We start from the raw sequence: 24444 nt of genomic DNA, 5'->3' as shown, positions 1-24444 counted from the left end.
TCAGAATAGACACTGCGTCACCCACTTTATTGAATGAATGAACAACTCTGAACTGGTTGCTCGCAGGTCCTTTGCCTGTGGGTGTGAATGTGAACGGTTGTTGTCGTTGCTGTTGTTTTTGTATATATCCGCTTATGTTGTCTGATGACCATTTTAGGGTGTTCAGTCATCCTTGTCCAGTCAGCTGGGATAGATGGTCATAAAGCATAAAGCAAGAAATAAATCCACACAAAACAATAGATAAAAGATGGAAATAACAAATAAATAAAGACAAAACAAAGAAAGGAAAGAAAGTAACAAATTAACAAATATTTAGGAGTCAGATTTATTAAAATAATTCCATTTTCAGCAGGCGGTCGACGGCGGTTTGAATGGGGGTCGCTTGAACGATATGTAAGGACGTCACACAAAAAGTGAACAAGACTGCAGTACTTTTGAAAACAGGAAGTTAGCGTGAAACCGTGTTAGCGGAAGGAGTTCGCTACGGCCCAAAAAGAAAACAAACGGGAACGCTGCGAACGTCACTTGGTAAGGACTTTGCTCAAGTTTGCATTTTTAGCTGTAACACGTAAAAGTTTTTTTTAACAAAAGAAGGAGATAATCTTCGAAGTTTGCACTTACCACTTTCCATCGTCTTTCGTGTTAGCCTATGCGCTTTAAAATGTAGCTTTCCTTGGGAAATAAACATTTCAATATTTTATGTCGGTTTTATGACGTATTTTCTGACTAGCATCGTTGTCGTTTTGTTATCTCAAAAATAGGCTTTCCATTCGTCAAAACACCAAGATTGGTTTGTACTGAAATAAACTATTATAAGTATGCAGAGTTGGTCTGAAGAAAGTTAGCGATACGAGATCATCATTACTCTTGGAGCGGCCCTTTCGTATGTTTAGTAACTAAACACACAAAGTCCATAACTAAACTTTAGTTATTAAAACTGTAATGTATGATTAGTTCAAATGGCGTTGTTAAATTCAATCAAACACGTTTTGATCATTTTAAAAACAATTTACTTATAGATTGTTTATATGAAACTCTTATCTCGGGATTTCTGCACAGCAGGGGAAGTCTGTACTGTATCTTCTCTTCATGCCAGGATCGAATTGCATCAACCTTTTTTTGTTTCAAGACATTTACATAGCGGGCAGGGCAGCCTGCCTCTCATTAACATATCATCCCAATATAAACGTGTGTCTGTTTCCTTTCCTTTTTTTCTGACGAATGTTTAAACTCAGGAGCTTGAATTGATTCGTACTGTTATAAACTACACAAAAAAAAGAATAAAGACATTTGAATGTGCTGTTTATCATTTATTGCCTGTATTTGGATAACCTCACCATCCAAAATTGAAGAACACGCAGTGGAAGGGTAAGACCGTCTATCTCCCCCCAACTAAATGTACATGTAATTCTGATAAGTAATTCTCGTTCAATTTAAAGCAACCCATAATAACTGTACAATGGTATGATTTGATGGGGAAAAACAGAATACAGTAATGGTATTGATTTGGCTTACAATGTTGATTCGGTTCCACATTATTGTACAGCGATAGGCACTTTTCCCTATTTTGTCGGTCCGTCCTCCATCCGTGACCTGGGTATTCCGGGCATCGTCCCTACACACACCTCTTCTTCTTTTCCTTTCGGCTTTTCCCTACAAGGGGTCGCCACAGCAAATCAGTGTCCTCCTATTAAAACAATAATTATCTTCTATTGCCGCATGTTTTTATACTTTCATTTAACCAATTACCCCCATCAATGAAAAAAAAAAAATCCTTGCATCACATGGGAGAGGGGCTAACGGCAGAGGTTTCAGAATTCATCAAGAACATGAGCTGGCTTATTTCCTATTCACATCCAATTGCCACACATATTCGGACTCTTTCCTCAAGGGCCAAAGTCCTGCATGTTTTCCAAGACCCCCTATTGCAAAACACCTGATTAAACTGAACAGGTTCAATGGCAGACTCCCGCAGAGCTTGCTGATCATCTGCTGATCAGGTGTGTTGCAAAAGGACTTAGAAAACATTCAGGACAGCGGTCCTCCAGGACCTGACTTTGACACCCCTTATTTTTTTGTTGTTTTTTTTTTTTTAAATTGACATTTTTTGAACAGTTAGAAGAGGGAGAACATGGTCACATTGAGCATCATCTTGTCAAGACATCAAAACAAAACATAGATCACATGACCATCTCAATAAGACGTTTTACATTTCTTACAATTCTGCTGATGCAATGTCCTGTTCCCTATGCCGTATAAGAAAGAAAAGTAAAACAAATAATGAAAAAAAAGAGAAAACAAAAAAACAATCAGAAACAAATAATAGTAATACAAATAAAAATAATGAATAATGGTAATTATAATAGCAATCATTAACAATTTTGATTTTGAGTGGATTGAGGTTCATAGGTTAACTTAAATATCTTTATAAGCACTTAGGTTGCTGTAAAATTTTCCCAGGTATCCCATAGTCTCTCAGATTTCTCTCGTTCGCCTCGGACAATGAAAGTAATCTTTTCCATTTCATAAATTTCACCCACCACCTTAATCCAGTCTTTGACTGTTGGTGGTTCTTTTGTTAGCCATCTCCTCGTGATTGCTTTCTTGCATGCTAACAGCACCATGTTGTATATGTATTTCTGGGCAGAATTAAGAATTAAATTAGATTCCAGACCCAGATACAGGGCTTCGAAGGTTGGAGGAACCACTTTTCCCACAGTCCTACCCACTGTCATTCTTGTTTCTTTCCAGTATTTGGAGATGACAGGGCATTCCCAAAAAACATGATAATGTGAAGCTTTGTTGTTGCTACAGGATCTCCAGCAAGCTGTACTTAATCCTTGTGCATGCCTTTGAGCCGGACACCCCTTGTTTTAATGGGACAGTGAACGCAACATGGTTGCAAGATATCATTCTGCTCCAAGTGCAAATTTGAATTCCATATTTGAATGCATTCCCACTCACACTCGAATCCCTATTTGAGTCACTACCATTTTAGGACCGTCAGTAAAAAAATGTGTACAAGGGACTTGTTCCCTTGAGGAAGACCAGCTTGCCAAAGCTGGCACTGGCCATGGTCCTCTTTGGTCTGCGGATCTCGCCGGCTCTTGAGAGGAAAAAAGAAATCTCTCCACAGTAAGTGAGGTGTTGTATTTAATAGATAATTCCACCCACGCCTCCCTGTGTTCTGATAGCACATTCCCTATTCAGTACATATTTTGGGTGAGCAGTGGTATGTTTGAAGCACTCCGAGGCAATTTTCATGTCTAACCTTGGCATGTTTCACCCAAATAAATTGAATTAAACTTTTGCGTCCCCACGGCGTTGAAAGCATACTCACCACTTTGCAGATGAATAAAGATAAAAAAAAAAACTAAAGATCTAACTCAACCAACATACATACACACACAACGCACAGGACAGAGAGGCAGACAACACAAACAGCTTTCTTAACCAACTTGATCGAATTTTTCTCAACTGTGTAAGTGCCAATTAAGGTAGCTGGCAACACAACCACCGTCGGCCACCCGACTCATTTGTGATGGTGAAAGTTTTTTGGGGGGGATTTAGGACGAGTGCTACTTCTCCCGTTCGTATGAAACAAAGTGAAGTCACTCCCTGACACATACAAACACGAGACAATCTGCACATTGTGATATTTCACATTGGGTTTGAAGTCATGTATTCCCGAATAAAACACGTAAATCATGCTGCGTGTGTTTCTGATTCAGAGATGGAATGCACATCTCTGCTATTACAGTAAAGTCTCGTTATATCGATATTCAAGGGAGTCCCAAAAAATATCAATATAACCGGGACTATCGATATATCCGACCCTGTTTGCATGTAATTTTCTCTGTGCGTGCATAGAAATAGTATCGATATAACCGGGACTATCGATATATCCGATATCGATATAACAAGACTTTACTGTATTTAACTATGGATAATGTTTCCATGTTTTTTTCAGTTATAATAAGAACATGTAAAATAGCACACTTCCTGTACACTGGATAATGCTTGTATGACTGGGACATTATTCCTCTAGATAGACTCTTATTTCTATTCACATGGTTTCCTCATAAAAATTTAATTTCAAACTTCAAACAAATTAAAAGTTGTCTTTAACAATGCATTGTTTTTGCCCCTCGAGGTGCAATATGCTTTATTGACACCACAGCCCTTTAAACATTGTAACCTGGTTCTTTTAAGCCTCAGTCCGTTCTACCACCATGATTTGTAATTTCTTCCTGCTCTGTTGTAGATCACCAGAGAAAGATGGCTTCATGTAGTACAAGCAAAGAGGATGAGCGCAAGCTGCGGGAGTGTGAGGTCTATGTTCAAAAGCACAACATTCAACGGGTGCTGAAAGACTGCATTGTCCAGCTGTGCACAGCCCAGCCCGAACAACCCATGGCCTTCCTCAAGGACCTCTTTGAAAAATTGGCAAAGGTTGTTTCTTATTCACAAAACATTTACTAAAAGCTGAAATAGACTTCATCTTACCTGTAAACTTAAACAATGGGCCAAAAAAATTGAGAGGTTAGTCAAAATTCGAAACAAAAAAATGTTTCTGCAATTACAGTGGGATGTGTGTGGCTATGAAAGAAGTGTTTAACTGCTTTTCCATACCATATCTTGGCTTGTTTTGCGCTGTCTACTGTTTAAATTTTTTAAAGTGATGCCACATATCATTGATCATACACATGTTGCAATGAATAACCTGCAATCACAGCAATATTTTTCAACATCATACATCTTAAAATGTTGTGACGTAATTTGTAAGCTGTATTACACACATATCCTTCTGTACATAAAGTATAACAGAGAAATATGGATTAAATGCCGCTTTTCAACTCAATCCATATACTTTTGTAATGTACAACAGAGTAATTACATTGAATTTTGTTATCATAAAATCTTGATGATAAAGAATTAAGAATAAACAGAGATGCATAAAACTATAGTATTGGTGGGGAACTGCTTTAACTGAGCACTGTTCTGCCAGTTTGACAGCTACCATCCTTCCTCAGGAATGGCGCCTTTTCCATTTGTGTGCTCAACAATATTTTCCTTTCGAAAAACACCTGTCAGGATCTGAGCCCCTGTGACACTGGTGATGCCCTTTCCACGAACAGGAGGAGGTCAAGCAGAGGATGTTACAGCACAAGTCCTCAGACCCGCGTGAAGATGAAGTTTCACCACCTATGAAACCTGTGGTGAGGGGCAGGAGCAGGAGGGGTGCTATCAGTGCTGAGGTGTACACGGAGGAAGATGCTGCCTCATACGTCAGAAAGGTCAGTGCAAAAATGCCCCGCAGCAAATCTGCACACGAAAGGGAATGTTGGACTAGCTTACCTTGCAGTGGGCATTTTTATAACTATTTTTAATTGAGAATGTTGCCATTGGTGTATCATGTAAAAAGGTGACATGGACTTCTGATTTCGGTCAGGTTTGCAGTGTAAAGTGCTTCACAGTATGCATTTGATAGGGAAACAGTATGTGGCAGTAATGTGTAACACTAACCTATCACTGCCCAAAAGAAGAGGATACTTCTGTCTGAAATCGCCTATCTGAAATCTCTCCAATGATAAAATAACTCAAATCCCTGTTTTGCACAACAGTTGGTCAATGTAAATATTTTTTGAATGTTCTGCATCATTAATACACATAAAAGTGTGAAATATAGTTTTATTATATTTCTGAAACACAGTAACTGGACGCACGCATGATAACATTGCCGCATCGCCCTAACGTTACCTATGCACGCGACATGGGCTGTCAAGGCAAGCTTTTTGCTGCCTAGGCCACAGCCAGAAAGGTAGCTTTAAAGCTTTTGTGGCTACGTCTTCTTCTCCTACTACTAATTATCATTAATCATCCCCTCCATGTGGGTAAATTAGCTACAAATCTAACATCATCCCCTCTGCTAAGGGGATGAGGATGTGAACCACTCAATGGGGAATAGAAACAATACTGTAACTCCATATAGAAAGCACACGGGATGATGGAGTCACTGTCAGCTATTCAGAAAGTTGAATGCTTTTCGGTGTGCGTTATGAAATGCGATCTAACTTCTGCAATATCCTGTCAAAATTTGTTATGAATTTCCACTTGACCTTATGAATCATCTCTCCATGTTACAGTCATTTTTATTCACACTCCCTCTTTGCTTCCTCTCTTCTCTACCAGGTTATTCCAAAAGACTACAAGACGATGGCAGCTCTGGGCAAAGCCATGGAAAAAAACATCTTATTTGCCCACTTAGACAGTAATGAGAGAAGGTATCACATAATTCCAGTCGGCAAGTCGCTTGCAATCCTTGACACATTTCTTGCTCATAAAAAAATGGTCTTTCAGTGACATATTTGATGCCATGTTTTCTGTCAACTACATTGCTGGAGAAACAGTCATCATTCAAGGTAGGGTTGGCTGATATGGCTGAAAATTTAATTTCATGAGTCCATTCATATATTTGTAATTAATATTGTTCTTATTTAATGAAACTATATCAGCGATGAAAGTTCACTGGATTTTCCCGGAATTCCGGATTTTCCAGATTTTCATGAAAGTTTCTCCGGGAAGCTGATATCTTAGTTGACAACATTGAAAGAACATGCTGACTTTCTTAGCAGTACTGTAAATAGGTATTTGCAGATGAGGTAAAGATGCTACCCCAAAAGTAGTGTTGATTTAGTGATACAGTATTGAAATTTATTAACTGTTCATGCAGTCTTAGTGCAGACTAAAATCACTCGTCACACAAAACTTCAGACTTCTATTATTTTTTTTCCGTTTTAGGTGATGAGGGAGACAACTTCTATGTTATCGACCTGGGAGAAATGGATGTAAGATTACTTTCATATGTTTGGGTGCAACTGTTTACAGCATACATTTGCTCGCCTTATTAGAGGCGGTCATATCAAAATGGTCAACAGGCTAATGTACAGCACCTTAGAGCTTAATTATGTGCAAGATGTCTTTTTTTTGTTTCTCCAAATCTCTTATACTTGTCCAAATTCCAATCTCATTTTCCAACTTTCATGGGGTTTTCTTTCTTTAGAACGTAGTAGAACTGTGTAGTTGCTCACCATCCTCTGCTACAGGTGTTGCCTTGAAAAATACAGTAAAGTCTCGTTATATCGATATTCAAGGGAGTCCGAAAAAATATCGATATAACCGGGACTATCGATATATCCGACCCTGTTTGCATGTAATTTTCTCCGTGCGTGCATAGAAATAGTATCGATATAACCGGGACTATCGATATATCCGATATCGATATAACGAGACTTTACTGTAATTCCACTTTTATTTCAACTCAAGACCTCTTGATTTAAGCAACTGCACTCCTCATCTTCATTACAACCACCAAACTCCATCCTAGCCCATGCTCTCTCCCGTGCATGCCAAGTTTATTACTAAAAATAAAACGACACGATATTCTATCATGCAAGTAGAGGAGTGAGGTTCAAGGAATTGCTAATCGCGAAATGTGACAAGACTTCTCTCCCGCCTTTCTTTGTGCTGCTGGCTTCTTTACCCGTGCATGTGTCCGCGAGTGCATGTGTGGATGTCGGTGCGTACTGCGTGGTGAAACTGTAACTTGCTGCATATGCGACCTCACTCTCTGAGACAGACGATGAAAAGCGAAATCCAACATTTCCACTCTTAACCATATTTTCCACATTAACCATATTTTGCTGCATTATCAGTCTATAGTAACTGACATAATAGTTGCTTCATTCAGCTTGGCAATCCCAAGAGCCAGCTCACAACTTGCATATCATGTGACCTGTTATGACCGGCCTATTAAGATCTCCAACTATTTATTCTGAAAAAAAAAATCCTTTGACTATTTACTTCTACTATTGTATTGCCTTCATTGTACATATTTTGAATTTGATTTCTTATAGTGAAATATCTTACATGTTGAATACACCATTTTTAAATACACCATGATGCAACTCACACAAAAGATACAGTGAGACCTCAGCTTACGAACACCTTATCTTACAAGCTTTTCGTCTTACGAACGTCAAATTTATGAAAATTAAACCTTGAAATACGCACTACTTTTCGCAATACACACCCACCACGGCTGGCGGAGTGCTCTTCGGATCTGACGGATTGATCTTCGGATCTTCGGCGGAAGCACACGACCGAACAGCGCTCCAGCCGGCGCTATTTTCCACGCCCCCTCTCGCTGAATTCACACGTCGATCGCCTCCGAGGAGCTTTTTGCAGATAATTTTACTATTATGGGACCGAAAAAAAACACCACAGGCTCGTGTTAAGCCGGAGAAGACACAAAAAAATAAAATCACAGTCGAGGAGAATGAGATCATTGAGAAACACGAACAAGGTGTGCGTTTGTGGCGTCACATGTGCACACTGCGGCTGTCATCTGAATCTCAGCCTGACACATCGCTCACGCTGTGTCACTTCCCTGAGAGTAACATTCTCCATTTCTACCATTGCCACCATCCTTCGCCTAAAAGCTTTACAGTGTAAAGCTTCAGCACCTCGTTGAAATGAAATGAAATGAAATTGAAGTGTCGCGAGCAGCGGCGCCGGCCCAGCTGTCAACTCGCATGTGACAATTTCGGCATCATTAGTCACGTGAAAGCATCGACTAAATAACACCTTTGTGTAAAGTTTACACAACACCATAAAGCTTTTAGGCGAAGGATGGTGGCAATGGTGGAAATGAAGAATGTTACTCTCAGGGGAGTGACACAGCGTGAGAGATGTGTCAGGCTGAGATTCACATGACAGCCGCGGTGTGCACATGTGACGCCACAAACGCACACGTCGTTCGTGTTTCTCACATCGACTAAATAACGCCTTTCGTTATTTAGTCGATGCTTTCACGTGACTATTGACGCGTTTTATTCCGCGTCCATGGAATCATCGGATTCGCGCCTTTTGTTGTAATAAAATCTCTGCCAGCACCTACGGGACTCGAAGTGGATGGAGATGACATTGAGGATTTGTGCAGGCTTTTATTGAACAGTTCCATCCAGAAAAGGCTATGAGAATCATCAACATGATGAATGATAATGTTATGCCTCAGTTTCGTAAGACCTTACAAGTCAGAAAGCAACAGGTGTCAATTAAGAGCCATCAACGACCATCACAAATGTAAATAAAGTGACTTTATTATACAGTGCAGTGAATTTCTTTCATTACAATACAATAGCACATTTATTATACATAGAATAAGGTATGTTGTGTATAGTTTTAAGGCTTATTTATTTGAAAAGTATATTTTATGGAAACCTGGGAACGGATCATTCCCATTTTAATGGTCTCGTATGGGAACATTTTTTTTGTGATAGACACTTTTTGGCTTACTGTCTGGGAACCAATTAAGTTCGTAAGCTGAGGTCTCACTGTACTCCTATGCCATAGGAGTAGGAGTCACACTTTTTCAGCATGGGAGCTACTTTTGAAATGACCAAGTGATGATCTCCCCATTATATTTATTGACAAAAATATTGAGGATCCTTCAAACCAATGTTGATGTCTAACCGCATGTCGCACAACACAATATAATTACGTAAATTATTTGCCCTTACTTGAGTTTACTCTGATAACTAGCAGACGAGACAAACCCACTTTGAAAATATCATCGTGAAAAAATAGTCCTTCTCCCATTCCTTATGAAAGGGATACTTTTTTTCTTCTTACTTGGTACAGTTCCCCCACTCATTTTTATACCCTCTTATGTTCAAGAGGGAAAAAACAAGCGAAAAAATAGGATGTAACGAACGGCTTGCTTGTTAACTTTGCAAAGCTCAGGACCGCAGTTTCAGCACGCCATGTATCTCATAATGTCATCTGATTGGTTGTCCGGTGTATCAATCAAATGATGGGATGGCTGACAGGCTGACGTCTAGACAACTTTATTTGTATTGTTCACGACAATGTCACATTACCTTGTCATGCAATCTACCAATAGTGCCTTGGTGATCGACTGGTCGATCGCGATCGACGTATTGAGCGCCCCAAGGACCTATGGCCTAGCGGTCACCTACTTTTTGAAACTAAGTGCTTATGTGGGGACTGGATGTATGACTCAGAATTGCATTTTAGACAACAGCAACAGATCATCTGAGAATCCCACTGTAAACGATATGTTGAGATGAGATGAGATAACCTTTATTTGTCTCACATTGGGGAAATTCCTAATTCATAGCAACACAGTTATGAAAAGAAGAGTAACAGAAAAAGAATGAATCGAAAAACTAAATATACAAGCTGCTGTAAAGGCAGCTGCTGTAAATGCAGCTTCTGCAAAGACAGTTGCTCTAAAGACAGCTGCTGTAAAGGCAGACGCTCTTGCGGCGCTATCTTGAAGGCACAACAATAAAAAACAAAATAACAAATAATAAGACACATCACATATTCTTAAGGACTTTTCTGTACCCTCTTTGTTGTCTGAAGCAGTTATAAATGAAAGAGGAGAGGATCAAAGTGTCCTTTTCACCAGTGTATCAGAGATGTCATGCTGAAAATGCACACATCTGCTACAAGCTAAATGTTGAGAGCAAACACGAAGCTTTAGCATCCATTGACGAAAAGATTGCCTCATTTCCTGTCCCACATAATCTGCTTAAATTCTAAGCCACGACTCAGAGTTTCATACATGATATGCATCGGAGCTCTGTGCTAACGCTCCTTTGTTCTCATTGTCGGCTCCTCAAGCCATGGAACCATCCAGCCGCAGACTGTCCAACAGCACGGACCTCTCCGCTGAATAAAGCGGGGCTGATAAAAATGCTGCCCATTACAGGCGCAATAAAACACAAGCACTCTGGAGATGCCCAGCAATGGCAGTCAAATGACACTGACATTCCACCTAATCAAAAACAGTGCTAGTATGACCATGCTATCGAAAAGACGCAACCACCAAACACAGTACAGTATGTAATGTATAGTTCTGTATTTCCGGGTAAAATGTACAAAGCTGCCAGCTCGTATACTAATCGATATCAAGCACATTTACACATGTCCTTTAATATCACACTTAATTGTGGATAATAGTGATTGCAAGCTATATACATCTTCTTGTAGGTATATGTGAACAACGAGTGGGTGACCAGCATTGGTGAGGGCGGAAGTTTTGGGGAGCTTGCTCTCATCTACGGGACCCCACGAGCAGCTTCTGTTCGCGCGAGATCCGATGTCAAGTTGTGGGGAATTGACAGAGATAGTTACAGGCGAATACTTATGGTAAGCAGTGCTTTCACAGTGCATGCCAATATTAATAACTCAAATGTTTATTATATTGTATAATAGCATGTAGACATGCATGCATAACATATATACACTTGCCCTGTTATGTGCAAATCAATCTGTATTGTACTGTACAGATATACATTATGTACACATCAACTGTACATATCAAAGATGGTTTGTATTTGATTGTAGGGAAGCACTTTAAGGAAACGGAAGATGTATGAGGAGTTCCTGAGCAAAGTTTCTATTTTAGGTTAGTGTAAATATTTATTTTGCATTTAGACATTACATTTCCTGTTTTTTTGTGCATGTGCCGTACTCCATGACCATTTTCACAGAGTCTTTGGACAAATGGGAGCGCTTGACTGTGGCTGATGCCTTGGAGACAGTCCAATTTGAGGATGACCAGAAAATTGTTGTGCAAGGAGAGCCCGGGGATGAGTTTTTCATCATCTTGGAGGTAAACACCATCTTCTGAGGCAAATTTTGAATTGCATATCCCGGTACATAATTCTAATTCAATATTCACTCAGCTACAGTAAGTGAGAGGGAAAAACGGCAGCTGTTGCAGAAAGCAACATTCATGCTCGACACCCTTCATGCATCTTAAAGGACAACCGACGTCTCCGGACAAGTTGTGTCCATAATTTGTAAAATGGCTTCAAATGACTTCTACTGAGCAGATTTTACAAAGATTCCACCGCATATAGCTATATTTTACGTTTTAAGACTCACGCCGAATATTCAGGAAGTCTTGTGTTTGAGTTGGTGACGAGTCCGTACGTGACATCACTAAAGGACCGTCCTTGACCGTAAAAAAGACGCATTGTAGTGGTCCTTCCATCACGTCAATGTATTTTGCTGTACTTGTTTGGTCTGGGGACCTCGTATTGCACCCAAAAGCCGCCAGAAGTCCAGAAGAGGTCGTCCAAGCGCCATATACGGAATTTATCAGCCTGTGTAAACGGAGGTGGCCACAGGATGTCGCCATTTTGTGCCTCTTTTTTTGGGTGAGAGATTTTCCCCCAATGTTGCCTCAAAATGGCACAAATAAATTATTTAATCGATTGCAAACATGTATGCTTTCCTCTTCAGAACTATTTGAATCATATTCATAACTGGATATGTAACAAGAAAGCATATTCTCCGAATCTGAAGCCATTGTTTTGATTCACTAGCAATGCAAGACGTCTTCACGTGACGTCACGAACTGGGGGTGGGACTTTCTGAAAATGCCCAATTCGCAGCTCATTTTTTTGCAGATTTTGTACACTTTAAGTCATTTTTATTGGTGTTTTGCATTTGACTAAAAATATCATACTGCGTGTTTTGGGTATTTTAGATGCTATAAAATGTTTTTCTGGTGTCAGTTAAAAAACAGAAAAGTGACGTCGGTTGTCCTTTAATGTAATTCTCTATTTATTGATTGTATTTACATTACATCAAGAGGTTGAGGTTAAATGTGCCACCTGTCATATTTTCACATAATAATAATAATAATAATAATAATTATTATTATTATTATTATTATTATTATTATATATATATATATATATATATATTATATATATCCAGTGAGACCTCAACTTACAAACACCTCAACTCACAAACTTTTTGTCTTACAAACGTCAAATTTATGAAAATTAAACCTTATAATAACCTATATTTTCATAATACACACCCACCACGGCTGGCGGAATGATCTTCGGCGGAAGCACACGACCTGTATACAGTGAGACCTCAACTTACGAACTTAATTGGTTCCCAGACAGAGTGTGTAAGGCGAAAAGTGTGTATCTCAAAAAAAGAATTCCCATAGGAAACCATTAAAATGGGAATAATCCGTTCCCGGGTTTCCATAAAATATACTTTTCAACTAAATAAGCCTTAAAACTACACACAACATACCTTATTCTATGTATAATAAATGTGCTATTGTATTGTAATGAAAGAAATACGCTGAATTGTATCATAAAATCACTTTATTTACATTTGTTATGGTCATTTATGGCTTGATGGAATGGCATTGAAGGTCGAAGGTCAAAGGGAATTGCTGTTTGGAAAGAGAGGCGCATTACATGAGGACTTTAATTAAAGAAATAAACTGTGGTGTAAAATAAAGTTTTATTTACCTTTTTGATGGCCGTTGATGGCTTATGGAAGGAGAGTCACCTTCCATACGGACTGTTGGTAACTTAACCTCTGGTGCTGTTCGGTCGTGTGCTTCCGCCGAAGATCACTCCGCCAGCCGTGGTGGGTGTGTATTATGAAAATAGTGCTTATTATAAGGTTTAATTTTCATAAATTTGACGTTTGTAAGACAAAAAGTTTGTAAGTTGAGGTCTCACTGTATATATATATATATATATATATATATATATATATATATATATATATATATATATATATATATATATATATATATATATATATATATATATATATATACACACAGTAAAGTCTCGTTATATCGATATTCAAGGGAGTCTGAAAAAATATCGATATAACCGGGACTATCGATATATCCGACCCTGTTTGCATGTAATTTTCTCCGTGCGTGCATAGAAATAGTATCGATATAACCGGGACTATCGATATATCCGATATCGATATAACGAGACTTTACTGTATATATATATATATATATATATATATATATATATATATAATTTCATTTTTAAGCGCCTTTCAAGTCACAGGATAAGTTTTTCTGTGGGTGAGCAGTGGCAGCCACACGCGCCAGCGTTCACTCAGCCCAGAAGTAACTGGGATAGAATAGTAAGACAAATACTGCAGATAGAAAGCTAACTAGCAAGCCAATCGATAGCTAATAGCTATTCAGCTATCCAGCCAGCCAGATAGCTATTGTACGGTATTACAGAAAAGACAAAGAGAATTGACATTACCGTACTTTATTTGAATGTTATTGTGTATTTTAATGTTATTGTTTGAGGTAGTGGTGTATGTGTGTTTGTGTGCGTGTGTGTGTTTGTTGCGTGTATGTTGCGCGTGTGTGTTTGTTGCGTGTATGTTGCGCGTATGTATTATTATTATTATTATTACATGAATTGGAAATGTAATTCAAGTCATGTTTGATGTGATACTAGGGGACAGCAGCTGTGCTGCAAAGGCGGTCCGAGGATCAGGAGTTTGTGGAAGTTGGCAAACTTGGACCCTCAGATTACTTTGGTAAGTTCCAGTCAACCAATGGCAATTATGATGTATTACACACAGGAATCAATGCAATTTATAATTTTGAATTAGAATTTTGAATTATAAAATATTTTATCACGTACCTAAAATACATTGCTTGAAAACATCTCTAATATGGTGTATGGATTGGATTGGATTTGCCTTTATTAGTCTCGCAGTGGAGAAATTTACATTATATATGAATATATATAATGTATATATGAATTAATGTATTTATACATACTTTGACACATCTTCCCATTCAGACAACCTGCCACAGCAAGTTTAACACACAAGGAATTTGCCTGACACATCACTGGGGCCCCCAATAGTTTTTAGTTTATAAACTCAGGTTCGAGACCCACATTTTGAATTTAGCTTTGAAGTTTTGTTTATGATTTTATTTACAAAAATTTACTTGCTTTGATTTTCATCATTTTATTAATTTGTTTCATTTTATATTTTTTCTGTACTTATAATTAGTTGTTTTCAATCATTTTAGTTTTCATTGGTTAGATAGCCGCCGTGTGCCAAGTGGTTCGCCAATCGACCTGACAGTGGAACTGCGATTTGTGTGTTCCTGCCACATGGGGTCCTCAGTCGCTCTGAGCTGATGTTCAGACATATTTTCTGTACCTTTACTCATATTTGTGTGTGTGTGTGTGTGGGTGGGTGTGTGTGCGTGCATGTGTGTGCGTGTGTGTGCATGTTCTCGTTTGCGCTCGCCAGTGGGGACATCAACCTGACTGGTTGGTGACTAGCAGCTGACTTGCCCTGAAAATGGATGGCGCTGGAGCGTCGGGCCCATACCGGGCCGTTGCCGGCGCTGGATGGCCGCGGTTGTCGGCGCCGTCCGGTGTCCGGTTTTCCGCGCCCCACCGAGTCTTTTTCTCGCGCCGGCGCGCCTTTCATGGCGCGGCGGCCGGGGGGGGGGGCAGGCGGGGGCCGCGGGGTTCCGGTCCGCCGACACCGCGCCCACGCCCAGTGCGGTGACGCAAACGATCCCAGAGAAGCCGGTGGGTGCCCCGGGGAGAGTTATTTTTTCTCGGTGAAGTGCAGGGCGCCCTGGAATGGGTTCGCCCAGAGAGAGGACCCCTTGCCCTGGAAAGCGTCGCGGTTCTGGCGGCCTCCGGTGAGTCCCCCGACGCCGGCCACGCCCTGGCCGTGACCAGAGCAGAAGCGGTTACCCGGCTCCGCCGATAGACAATTTAATCAGTTGGGTGCGAGGAGGTGCAACGGTTCAGACGGCCGCCGAGTCAAGACCGCACGTCGGGCGCGGAGCGCGGGCGAAGGCCCGAGCCCGGTGACCTGTTCCCAGAATTACACGGATACGACCCGCCCGCCGCCGCCTCTCCCCCACGTCCACCTTCGTCGGTTTCACTGTCGGACGCCGAGTTAAGACTGCACGTCGGGCGCGGAGTGCGGGGTAGGGCCCGTGAAAGGTGACCAGCCAGACACAGACCCGCCTGCGCCCGTGAAAGGTGACCAGCCAGACACAGACCCGCCTGCGCCCGTGGCGCCCGCCGCCACCTCTTCCCCGCGTCCGCGCAGCTTCGCCGCCGTTATCGTCGGTTCCGTAGGCGGCCGCCGTGTAAGAACGCACGTCGAGCGCGGGGTAAGGACGGTGAAAGGTGACCTGTTCCCAGAACCACCAGACACCGACCCGCCCGCGCCCGTGGCGCCCGCCGCCACCTCTCCTCTGTGTCCGCGCAGCTTCGCCGCCGTTATCATTGGTGCTGCAGTCGGACCGCACGTCGGGCGTGGAGCGCGGGGTAAGGCCCGTGAAAGGTGACCTGTTCCCAGAATCAGCCAGACACAGACCCGCCCGCGGCGCCCGCCGCCGCCTCTCTCCCACGTCCGCGCAGCTTTGCCAGTTGGTGTCGGCTCCGTAGTCGGCCGCGGAGTAAAACCGCATGCCGGGCGCGGAGCGCGGGTTAAGGCCTGTGAAAGGTGACCTGTTCCCAGAATCAGCCAGACACAGACCCGCCCGCGCCAGTGGCGCCCGCTGCCGCCTCTCCCCCGCGTCCGCCCTGTCGTTTCCGCAGTCGGCTGCCGAGTAAGACCGCGCGTCGGGCGTGGAGCGGGGGTAAGGCCCGTGAAAGGTGACCTGTTCCCAGAATCACCAGACACCAACCCGCCTGCGCCCGTGGCGCCCGCCGCCGCCTCATCCCGCCGTTGTCGTCGGTCTAGCAGGCGGCCAGCTGAGAGAGAAAGCACGCCGGGGTCTGAGCGCGAGGTGAGGCCGGTGAAAGGTGACCTGTTCCCAGAATCAGCCAGACACCGACCCGCCCGCCGCCGCCTCCCCCCGCAAACCGCACAGCTTCGCCAGTTGGCGCCGGTTCCGCAGACGGCCGCCGAGTAAGACCGGGCGCGGAGCGCGGGTCGAGGCCCGTGAAAGGTGACCTGTTCCCAAAACCACCAGACACCGACCCGCCCGTCCCCCGCGACCGCGCAGCTTCGCTGGCCTCCGTCCTTCCCTCCTCGCAGCCCTGGTTTATCCACTAACCATTCCTATTTTATTGGTTTAGGAGGGAGGTGAACGAATTCAGGATGTCAATGGATGTGTCTACTGATGTATTTAGCGAACCGATTTGATCGAGCCCCCTTGAGGCTTATCGCCCGAAGAACTGCATTGTTCCATTCAGGCCATTTCCCACGGGACCCTAGCGGGAAGCTGAAGCCTGTGACCCTGTCCATCTCCCTCAGTATCCTAAGGATCTCAGCAACGTCAGAGTATTTGGTCACCTTATCCCTGGCTACTCTGGCAAGCGAGTAGGCCCTAGACTCATATTGAACAGTAACATCGATCACTACTAAGAGCTGGCCCTTGGCCCCAACAATGTCCATCCTGAGAATCTTCCCGTTCTTGGCAGCAACACTGACCTCCCTCTCCACGACCCAGCGCTGTCTGACCATCTCTTGAGCGAGAACGGTGCAGAGTTTATTGTGCCTTAGGATGACACGTGCTGTGCAGTTCCCAAGCACGTGAGCTTGCGTCTCTATGCAACGTCTGCAGGCCCCCCCGGATTGCACCCAGCCCTGCTGCACTCGGACAGGGCATTGCCCGCCCTGAGGGCCACCGCTCTCCCGAAGTGCTTTGGGCGAATGACCTTATTCTGATGTTCTCTGATCCATGAGTTACTGATCCTGTCGCCCCTGAACACTGCTACCCCTTTGCCCTGCACCGCTAACTTTTTCCAGGTCTTATTCTCGACATTCCTCCAACATGGTATCTTCAGAATCGGGACATAGCCCGTTTCGGGAACGGGAAGGCCATCAGCTGCACCCCCGGCCATCTTCCACCACAGGGGCCATGCAGGCCGTCTAGTGTGTTGTGCAACATATGCGGATATACATCAACATAAATTGCAATAATCTTCACTATATTTCTCAATAAATATGAGTAGATCATTTTGGCTTGGTCATTTCAAAATTAGCTCCCTTGCTGAAATAGGTGTGAGCACCCCTGCCCTAGCCAGATCAGACACTCGCACACCTCCTTCATATTTTGCTATTATTTCTTTCTTAAATGCAATAGTTGTACGCCCTACTTTTGTTGTGTCACTTGTAGCAGCACTTACTTTCTTTGGAGGCATGATTAGGGGCTGAAACTCTTCGTACACCTGTATTAAACCCGAGAGCAAAACGCAGCGCGTCCGCAAGCGACAACAGTTGGTCACGAAGCGAGCGATACACCCGTAGGCCGCTCTGCATCCCACCCTCGCGTACGCACTCACGCGTCGTACCGCCGTTCGAAATCCGATTCTTGTTTGAACTACGAAGCAAGAATTTCTCGAATATTTTGTTCGGACTCCGATTTGTTCGAACTGTGAGTCGCTCGAAAACCGAGGTTTCACTGTATATCTATATCTATCTATCTATCTATCTATCTCTCTCTCTCTCTCTCTCTCTCTCTCTCTCTCTCTCTCTCTCTCTCTCTCTCTCTCTCTCTCTCTCTCTCTCTCTATATATATATATATATATATATATATATATATATATATATATATATATATATATATATATATATATATATATATATATAGGGCGGCCCGGTAGTCGAGTGGTTAACACACCGGCTTCACAGTGCAGAGGTCGCCGCCTCGCGTCCCGGTCCGGCCTCCCTGTGTGGAGTTTGCATGTTCTCCCCGGACCCGCGTGGGTTTTCTCCGGGTCCTCCGGTTTCCTCCCACACTCACAAAAACATGCATGGCAGGCAGATTGACCACTCCAAATTGTCCCTAGGTGTGAGTGTGAGAGTGACTGTTGTATGTCTTTGTGTGCCCTGCGATTGGCTGGCAACCAATTCAGGGTGCCCGAAGACAGCTGTGATAGGCTCCAGCAACCCCCGCGACCCTAATGAGGAATAAGCGGTACGGAAAATGCGATGAGATGAGATGATATATATATATATATATATATATATATATATATATATATATATATATATATATATATATATATATATATATATATATATATATATATATATAGATAGATAGATAATATGAATACTCTAAGCGCATTTCAAAACTCTGTAGTACACTTTACAGTCCTGGTATAGTCCGAAGTACGAAACAGGCAAATGAACATTCGTTTGGAAATTTACATACCCGGCACGGCAGCCAATCAGAAGTCAATCAGTCAGTGGAGGCAGTCAGTGGAGGCGGGTGAGGCTGTGCCTCACCTGTCATCATGGAAATATCTAATTCAACAGTTATATTTATTTAGTGATTTGTACTTTCAAGTTCTTTTCCATTTAACTTCACCGTTTTTGGATTTTTTTTTCAAAATGGCTATATTTTCAAATTTACCATTCAAATACTCAGCAGCCACTCATCATGGATTGCGCAATGACTATGCGAACTATACTGGCTTGCTCTGCAGTGAGACCGCGTTGCTGTCCCTCTGCATATCGCTATTAAAGTGTTCAAACACTTATAGTCAATTCAGACATTCAGTAAATGAACTACAGTAAAGTCTCGTTATATCGATATCCAAGGGAGTCCGAAAAAATATCGATATAACCGGGACTATCGATATATCCGATCCTGCGCCGAACTGCATTAAACAAAAGCCGCCAAAAGAGGGCAGCCAAGCGCCATATAAGAAACGGAGCTGGCCATTAGCTCCCTTTTTTGTTCCCCCAATGTTGCCTCAAAATGGCACATATAATTCTTTAATGATTGTAAACATGTATGCTTTAATCTTCAGAACTACAGTGTATTTGAAACATATTCATAACTGGATGTGTAACAAGAAAGCATATTATCCGAATCTGAAGCCATTGTTTGGATTCACAAGCAATGCAAGACGTCTTGGCGTGAAGTCATTTTTATTTGCATTTGAATAAAAAGTGACATCGGCTGTCCTTTAATACACAGTATGGAATGTTAATAATTTTCAAAATCATTGCGCTTCAGCAGACAAAACAAGAAACATTGTTGCAAAAAACGATTGCATTCATATACAGTACAGTGGGCATGTACACAACAGGGAAACTGCAACGCTTACATCTTACTGTATTATGTATACAATTTAAAAAAGTCATCAATCTTCTTCTGCTTCCCATTTTTACCTTTTAACACAAACACTTCAATCTCGTCTGCTACACACGAGCTAGCGTCTGAAAATGAAAATGGCTCTGCTACGCGGGTGCTGGGCATGTAACCAAGTCACCTGACCAAGTCGACCAATGGCGCGACTGATGGCGTGACACGTAACCAAGACACGTGACCAAGTTGACCAATGGCGCGACCGATGGCGTGTCACGTGACAAAGTCACACGGCCAAGTCGACCAATAGCGCGACCGATGGCGGCTCATGTGACCAAGTCGACCAATGGCGCGACCGATGGCGGCTCACGTAACAAGACACGTGACCAAGTTGACCAATGGCGCGACGGATATATCGATGTAAACAACAAAAATGGCCGACGGGGGATGAAAAGGAGCACCGTAATAACCGGATTATCGTAACAACCGGGTATCGTACTAAACGGTACTAATTATACATAAAAAGACTAGAAATGTGCAAGGGAAATGAAAATAATATCGTAATAAGCGGTACTATCGATATAACCGATATCGATATAACGAGACTTTACTGTAAATGTCTACAGTTTAGCTGGTGAATATAATGTAGAGTCACTTTACATTATAAACGCTGTACTACAATGTTTATTTTATTTTTATCAAAACTGTGTGCAGAGGTGAGGCACACAGTTCTTCTGCCCCATGAGAGGGAACAGTTCCATCCAGAAAAGACTGTGGCTATGAGAATCATCAACATGATGAATGATAATGTGATGCCTCAGTTTCGTAAGACCTTACAAGTCAGAAAGCAACAGGTGTCAATAAAGTGACTTTATTATACAGTGCAGTGTATTTCTTTCATCACAATACAATATCACATTTATTATACATAGAATAAGGTATGTTGTGTGTAGTTTTAAGGCTTATTTAGTTGAAAATTATATTTTATGGAGACCTGGGAACGGATTATTCTCATTTTAATGGTTTCCTATGGGAAATTAATTTTTGGGATACACACTTCGCCTTACACACTCTCACTGGGAACTAATTCAGTTCGTAAGCCAAGGCCCCACTGTATGTAGAACACACAAGGAATTTGTCTCTGGTATTACAGGCCGCACTAGTATAAACATAAACAAGGACATGACAAATAAGTATGGCAAGACATTCCGCAATGTAAGTGTATACCCTTGTGCGCTGATACCACCCGATGACAGCTGTGACAATGGACAAAGTATGGAGCAGTGCTAAAATGATCAGTGGTAGTATACGGCACTATAACTGTTGCACAGTTAGTGCAGAAAATCATCAAGTGTCCAGGTGGAAGTATTTGTGGTACAATTGTGCAATTATGCAGGCGTCTTAAAGCGCTTTAAAGTGTCTAGTTCTGTGGAATATAGGTCAGTGACAATGGTTCAAGTTAGTACAGTGCTGATTTTAATTGTTTAAAATAGCAAAAAAAAATATGTGCCAGTGTTAAAGGACAACCAACATCACTTTTTTTGTTTCCTAACTGACATCAGAAAAACGTTTTATAGCATCTAAAATACCCCAAACACGCAGTATGATATTTTTAGTCAACTGCAAAACACCAATAAAAATGACTTAAAGTGTGCTGAAACTGCAAAAATCGAAACCGGAAGTTTCAGAAGGTCCCGCCCCCTTGTTCGTGGTGTCATGCCAAGACGTCTTGCCTTGCTCGAGAATCCAAACAATGGCTTCAGATTCGGAAAAGATGCTTTCTTGTTCCTCATCCAGTTATGAATATGATTCAAATAGTTCTGAAGAGGAAAGCATACATGTTTGCAATCGATTAAAGAATTTATTCCGGTCATTTTGATGCATCTGGAGAGAAATGTAGTGACAAACTCTTTAGGACTCACAGTACCCAAACAAGGCAAAAAAGATGGTGACAAAGCTCCATGGAAATTGTCTCCTGGGAAGTTTTGTCAGCGAATATCAAATAGAAGTTTTGGTGCAACACACAAGGATTCACCATCGCGTTATGTATTTTTGCTAGCTTTTGGGTGCATATGTACTGCCGATTGAGGCCCACTAGTATTATCCCTGCGATGTTGATAGTCCTTTAAAGTGTGTCCATCTTATTTTCAGGAGAGATTGCCCTACTGATGAACCGGCCTCGTGCTGCCACTGTTGTCGCATGTGGACCCCTCAAGTGTGTCAAATTGGATCGGCCACGGTTCGAGAGAGTCCTCGGCCCCTGCTCCGACATCCTAAAGAGAAACATACAGCAGTACAACAGCTTTGTTTCCCTCTCTGTCTGAACGGCTTTCCTGTAGTTTCACATGCACCGACTCAGGTTCGGTTTATATTTTATTTTACCCTTCTTTCCTCTTTTTTTTCAGAGAGCACTTTGAATATCTTTCAAAGCTTTGCGATAATTGCTGTGAATTGTTATTTTCGATCGATATGGTTTCGATATGGTTTCAAATCTACAAAAAGAGCTCTGTTAAAGAATATTTTTTTAAAAGATTGAATGTTTGTGAAAATAACAGATCCACTGGGGTGCTGATAGATTTGTGAAAATATTAAATTGACAACATTTTTGGCCATTTGAGGTTTCTGCCCAACCTGCACATATGTATGCCCTCTTATATCCACACACCACACTTAACATACCAGATTTTTGGACTATAAAGTCCACCCAGAGCATAAGTAGTCACGCTGGTCAAAAAATGTGCCATGAAGAAGACAAAAAGCACAAGTCACTCCAAAATATCATGAGCATTTTAGGGTTAATAAATAATTAAGTAGCAAGACCAGGTGAACTGAAACTCACTCCGAAATCCTGTACCCTAGAAATGAGTGCATTTCGAAATATACTCTGGAGTGCTATTTGGTCATTCTGAGTGCCCCAATTAGGGAGTTCCTGAGCCCAGCACAGCAGACAATATCAAGTAATGAAACAGTTCTAGCATGAGCTGGTACAGTAAAGTCTCGTTATATCGATATCGGATATATCGATAGTCCCGGTTATATCGATACTATTTCTATGCACGCACGGAGAAAATTACATGCAAACAGGGTCGGATATATCGATAGTCCCGGTTATATCGATATTTTTTTGGACTCCCTTGAATATCGATATAACGAGACTTTACTGTAATTTGCTTATTGACATGGACTGTGTTCAGAAAGTAATGGGAGCGATGTGGACTCAGCCTCTCATGTCCTAGCACAGTGAATAGCACAAGCAACGGTCAAAGTGTAATTGGAGCATCAGAATGAATTTCCAAATCCACCCGTGTTGATGGTCTAAAACTTATAAACATGGAAATTATTTTTCTTTTCAGTTTAAAATGGCTTACCTTGTAGCCAAAAGTAAAAACCTGTTCAGCTACTATGCTATTTGGTGTTCTAATTCCTTCTTGTGGCGATGAGAAATGCTGTATAACGGGTCGGGAACCTTTTTGACTAAGAGAGCCATAAAAGTAAAATATTTAGAATTGTTTTTCACTGAGAGCCACACACGCACACACACTCACGCACATGCACGCACACAAACACGTACGCACGTGATTTCAACCAAATGTCAGAATATATTATTTAAAATAACTGTGATAATACTCACCATTAATATGAATAGACGATCGGAATGAAAGTCAACTTGCTGGGTCCGTAGGCGAAGCTACTGCTAGCTAGCACTGCTCATTAGATTGCATGCATGCTTTCTGCTGTCTCGCTCAGAAGTATATTGATGCTAACGTTAGCATGGGGCTCGTAAAAGTGCCACTGATATTCAACTGTTTCATTCATGGTATTGTTTCATTGCAATTTAGAATCACGGCAGAACTTTTTCTCTCCACAAAGGCGAATCCTTCCATCCATTCAACATCTTTTTTTTTTTACTCATCAGGCTTATTTAAAAGGGGGCGTTTACCTGTTTCGACATCAACGGCCATAGGTCAGTATCATCCAATCAAAATTGCGCTTTCCGCCAACTGCGGCCCAAACAGGAAATGAACAGCGAAAAAGCGAGAATATGTATTTAGTTTTATCGGTGAGCCAGATGCAATCATCAAAAGAGCCTTATATGAGCGAGCCATAGGTTCCCGACACCTGCTATATAAGTTATATGCCACACATTTGTTGCCATAACTACTCTTCTTCAGCTTTTTTTTCTTCTACACTCTTGGTGCTTGGCATATGCTGTTAGAGACGCTCCCCAATTTACGAACATTCGAGTTATGATGTTACGGTACATACGAACATTTTTGCGGGTAAAGTATGTCGAAAAATGTTCGGACAGAGATGCTGTAAATTAGACTTGATATTGCACGCCTTTTCCCGGCTGAGCTCGCTTGCGATCGGCTGCGTACTGTGCTTTACGCACACGCATGCAAACCGACAGATTAGAGGTTTCACCAAGGCTGTGGAAATCCCTCTTCCCAGTTGACGCTCTGAGGAGGAGGCGTCGGGCTAGCTTACGATTGTCTCTGTAGAGTATGTGGGC

The 24444-nt window shown here is 42.0% G+C and overlaps 1 protein-coding gene and 1 long non-coding RNA gene across 2 annotated transcripts; both read left to right on the top strand.

Moving 5' to 3' along the window:
- The first annotated feature begins 368 nt into the window (after nucleotides 1-368).
- On the top strand, nucleotides 369-22567 carry prkar1aa (protein kinase, cAMP-dependent, regulatory, type I, alpha (tissue specific extinguisher 1) a). Its single transcript, XM_089019647.1, has 11 exons — nucleotides 369-528; nucleotides 4265-4452; nucleotides 5139-5297; nucleotides 6193-6284; nucleotides 6361-6422; nucleotides 6802-6848; nucleotides 11080-11238; nucleotides 11437-11497; nucleotides 11583-11704; nucleotides 14352-14433; nucleotides 22083-22567. Exons 2-11 carry the CDS (start codon nucleotides 4279-4281, stop codon nucleotides 22253-22255), a joined length of 1131 nt encoding a protein of 376 aa, XP_088875773.1. The 5' UTR covers nucleotides 369-528; nucleotides 4265-4278; the 3' UTR covers nucleotides 22256-22567.
- Nucleotides 16399-17847, top strand: LOC148885979 (uncharacterized). Its single transcript, XR_016118092.1, has 2 exons — nucleotides 16399-16834; nucleotides 16965-17847. It is a non-coding gene; the product is annotated as an uncharacterized LOC148885979 (long non-coding RNA).
- Nucleotides 22568-24444: the final 1877 nt, after the last annotated feature.

Source organism: Hippocampus bargibanti, linkage group LG17 (genome assembly GCF_051943395.1).
Source record: "Hippocampus bargibanti isolate YZ-2025 linkage group LG17, ASM5194339v1, whole genome shotgun sequence".
NCBI classification, from domain to species: domain Eukaryota; kingdom Metazoa; phylum Chordata; class Actinopteri; order Syngnathiformes; family Syngnathidae; genus Hippocampus; species Hippocampus bargibanti.
The sequence above is the reverse complement of the archived record's forward strand: the minus strand, read 5'-3'. Positions and strand labels throughout refer to the sequence as shown.

Coding starts and splice junctions, on each gene's coding strand:
- prkar1aa (XM_089019647.1), top strand. CDS start 4,279: ATGGCTTCATGTAGTACAAGCAAAGAGGATGAGCGCAAGCTGCGGGAG. Junction 4,453..5,138: donor TCTTTGAAAAATTGGCAAAG/GTTGTTTCTTAT, acceptor TTCCACGAACAG/GAGGAGGTCAAGCAGAGGAT. Junction 6,285..6,360: donor TTAGACAGTAATGAGAGAAG/GTATCACATAAT, acceptor ATGGTCTTTCAG/TGACATATTTGATGCCATGT.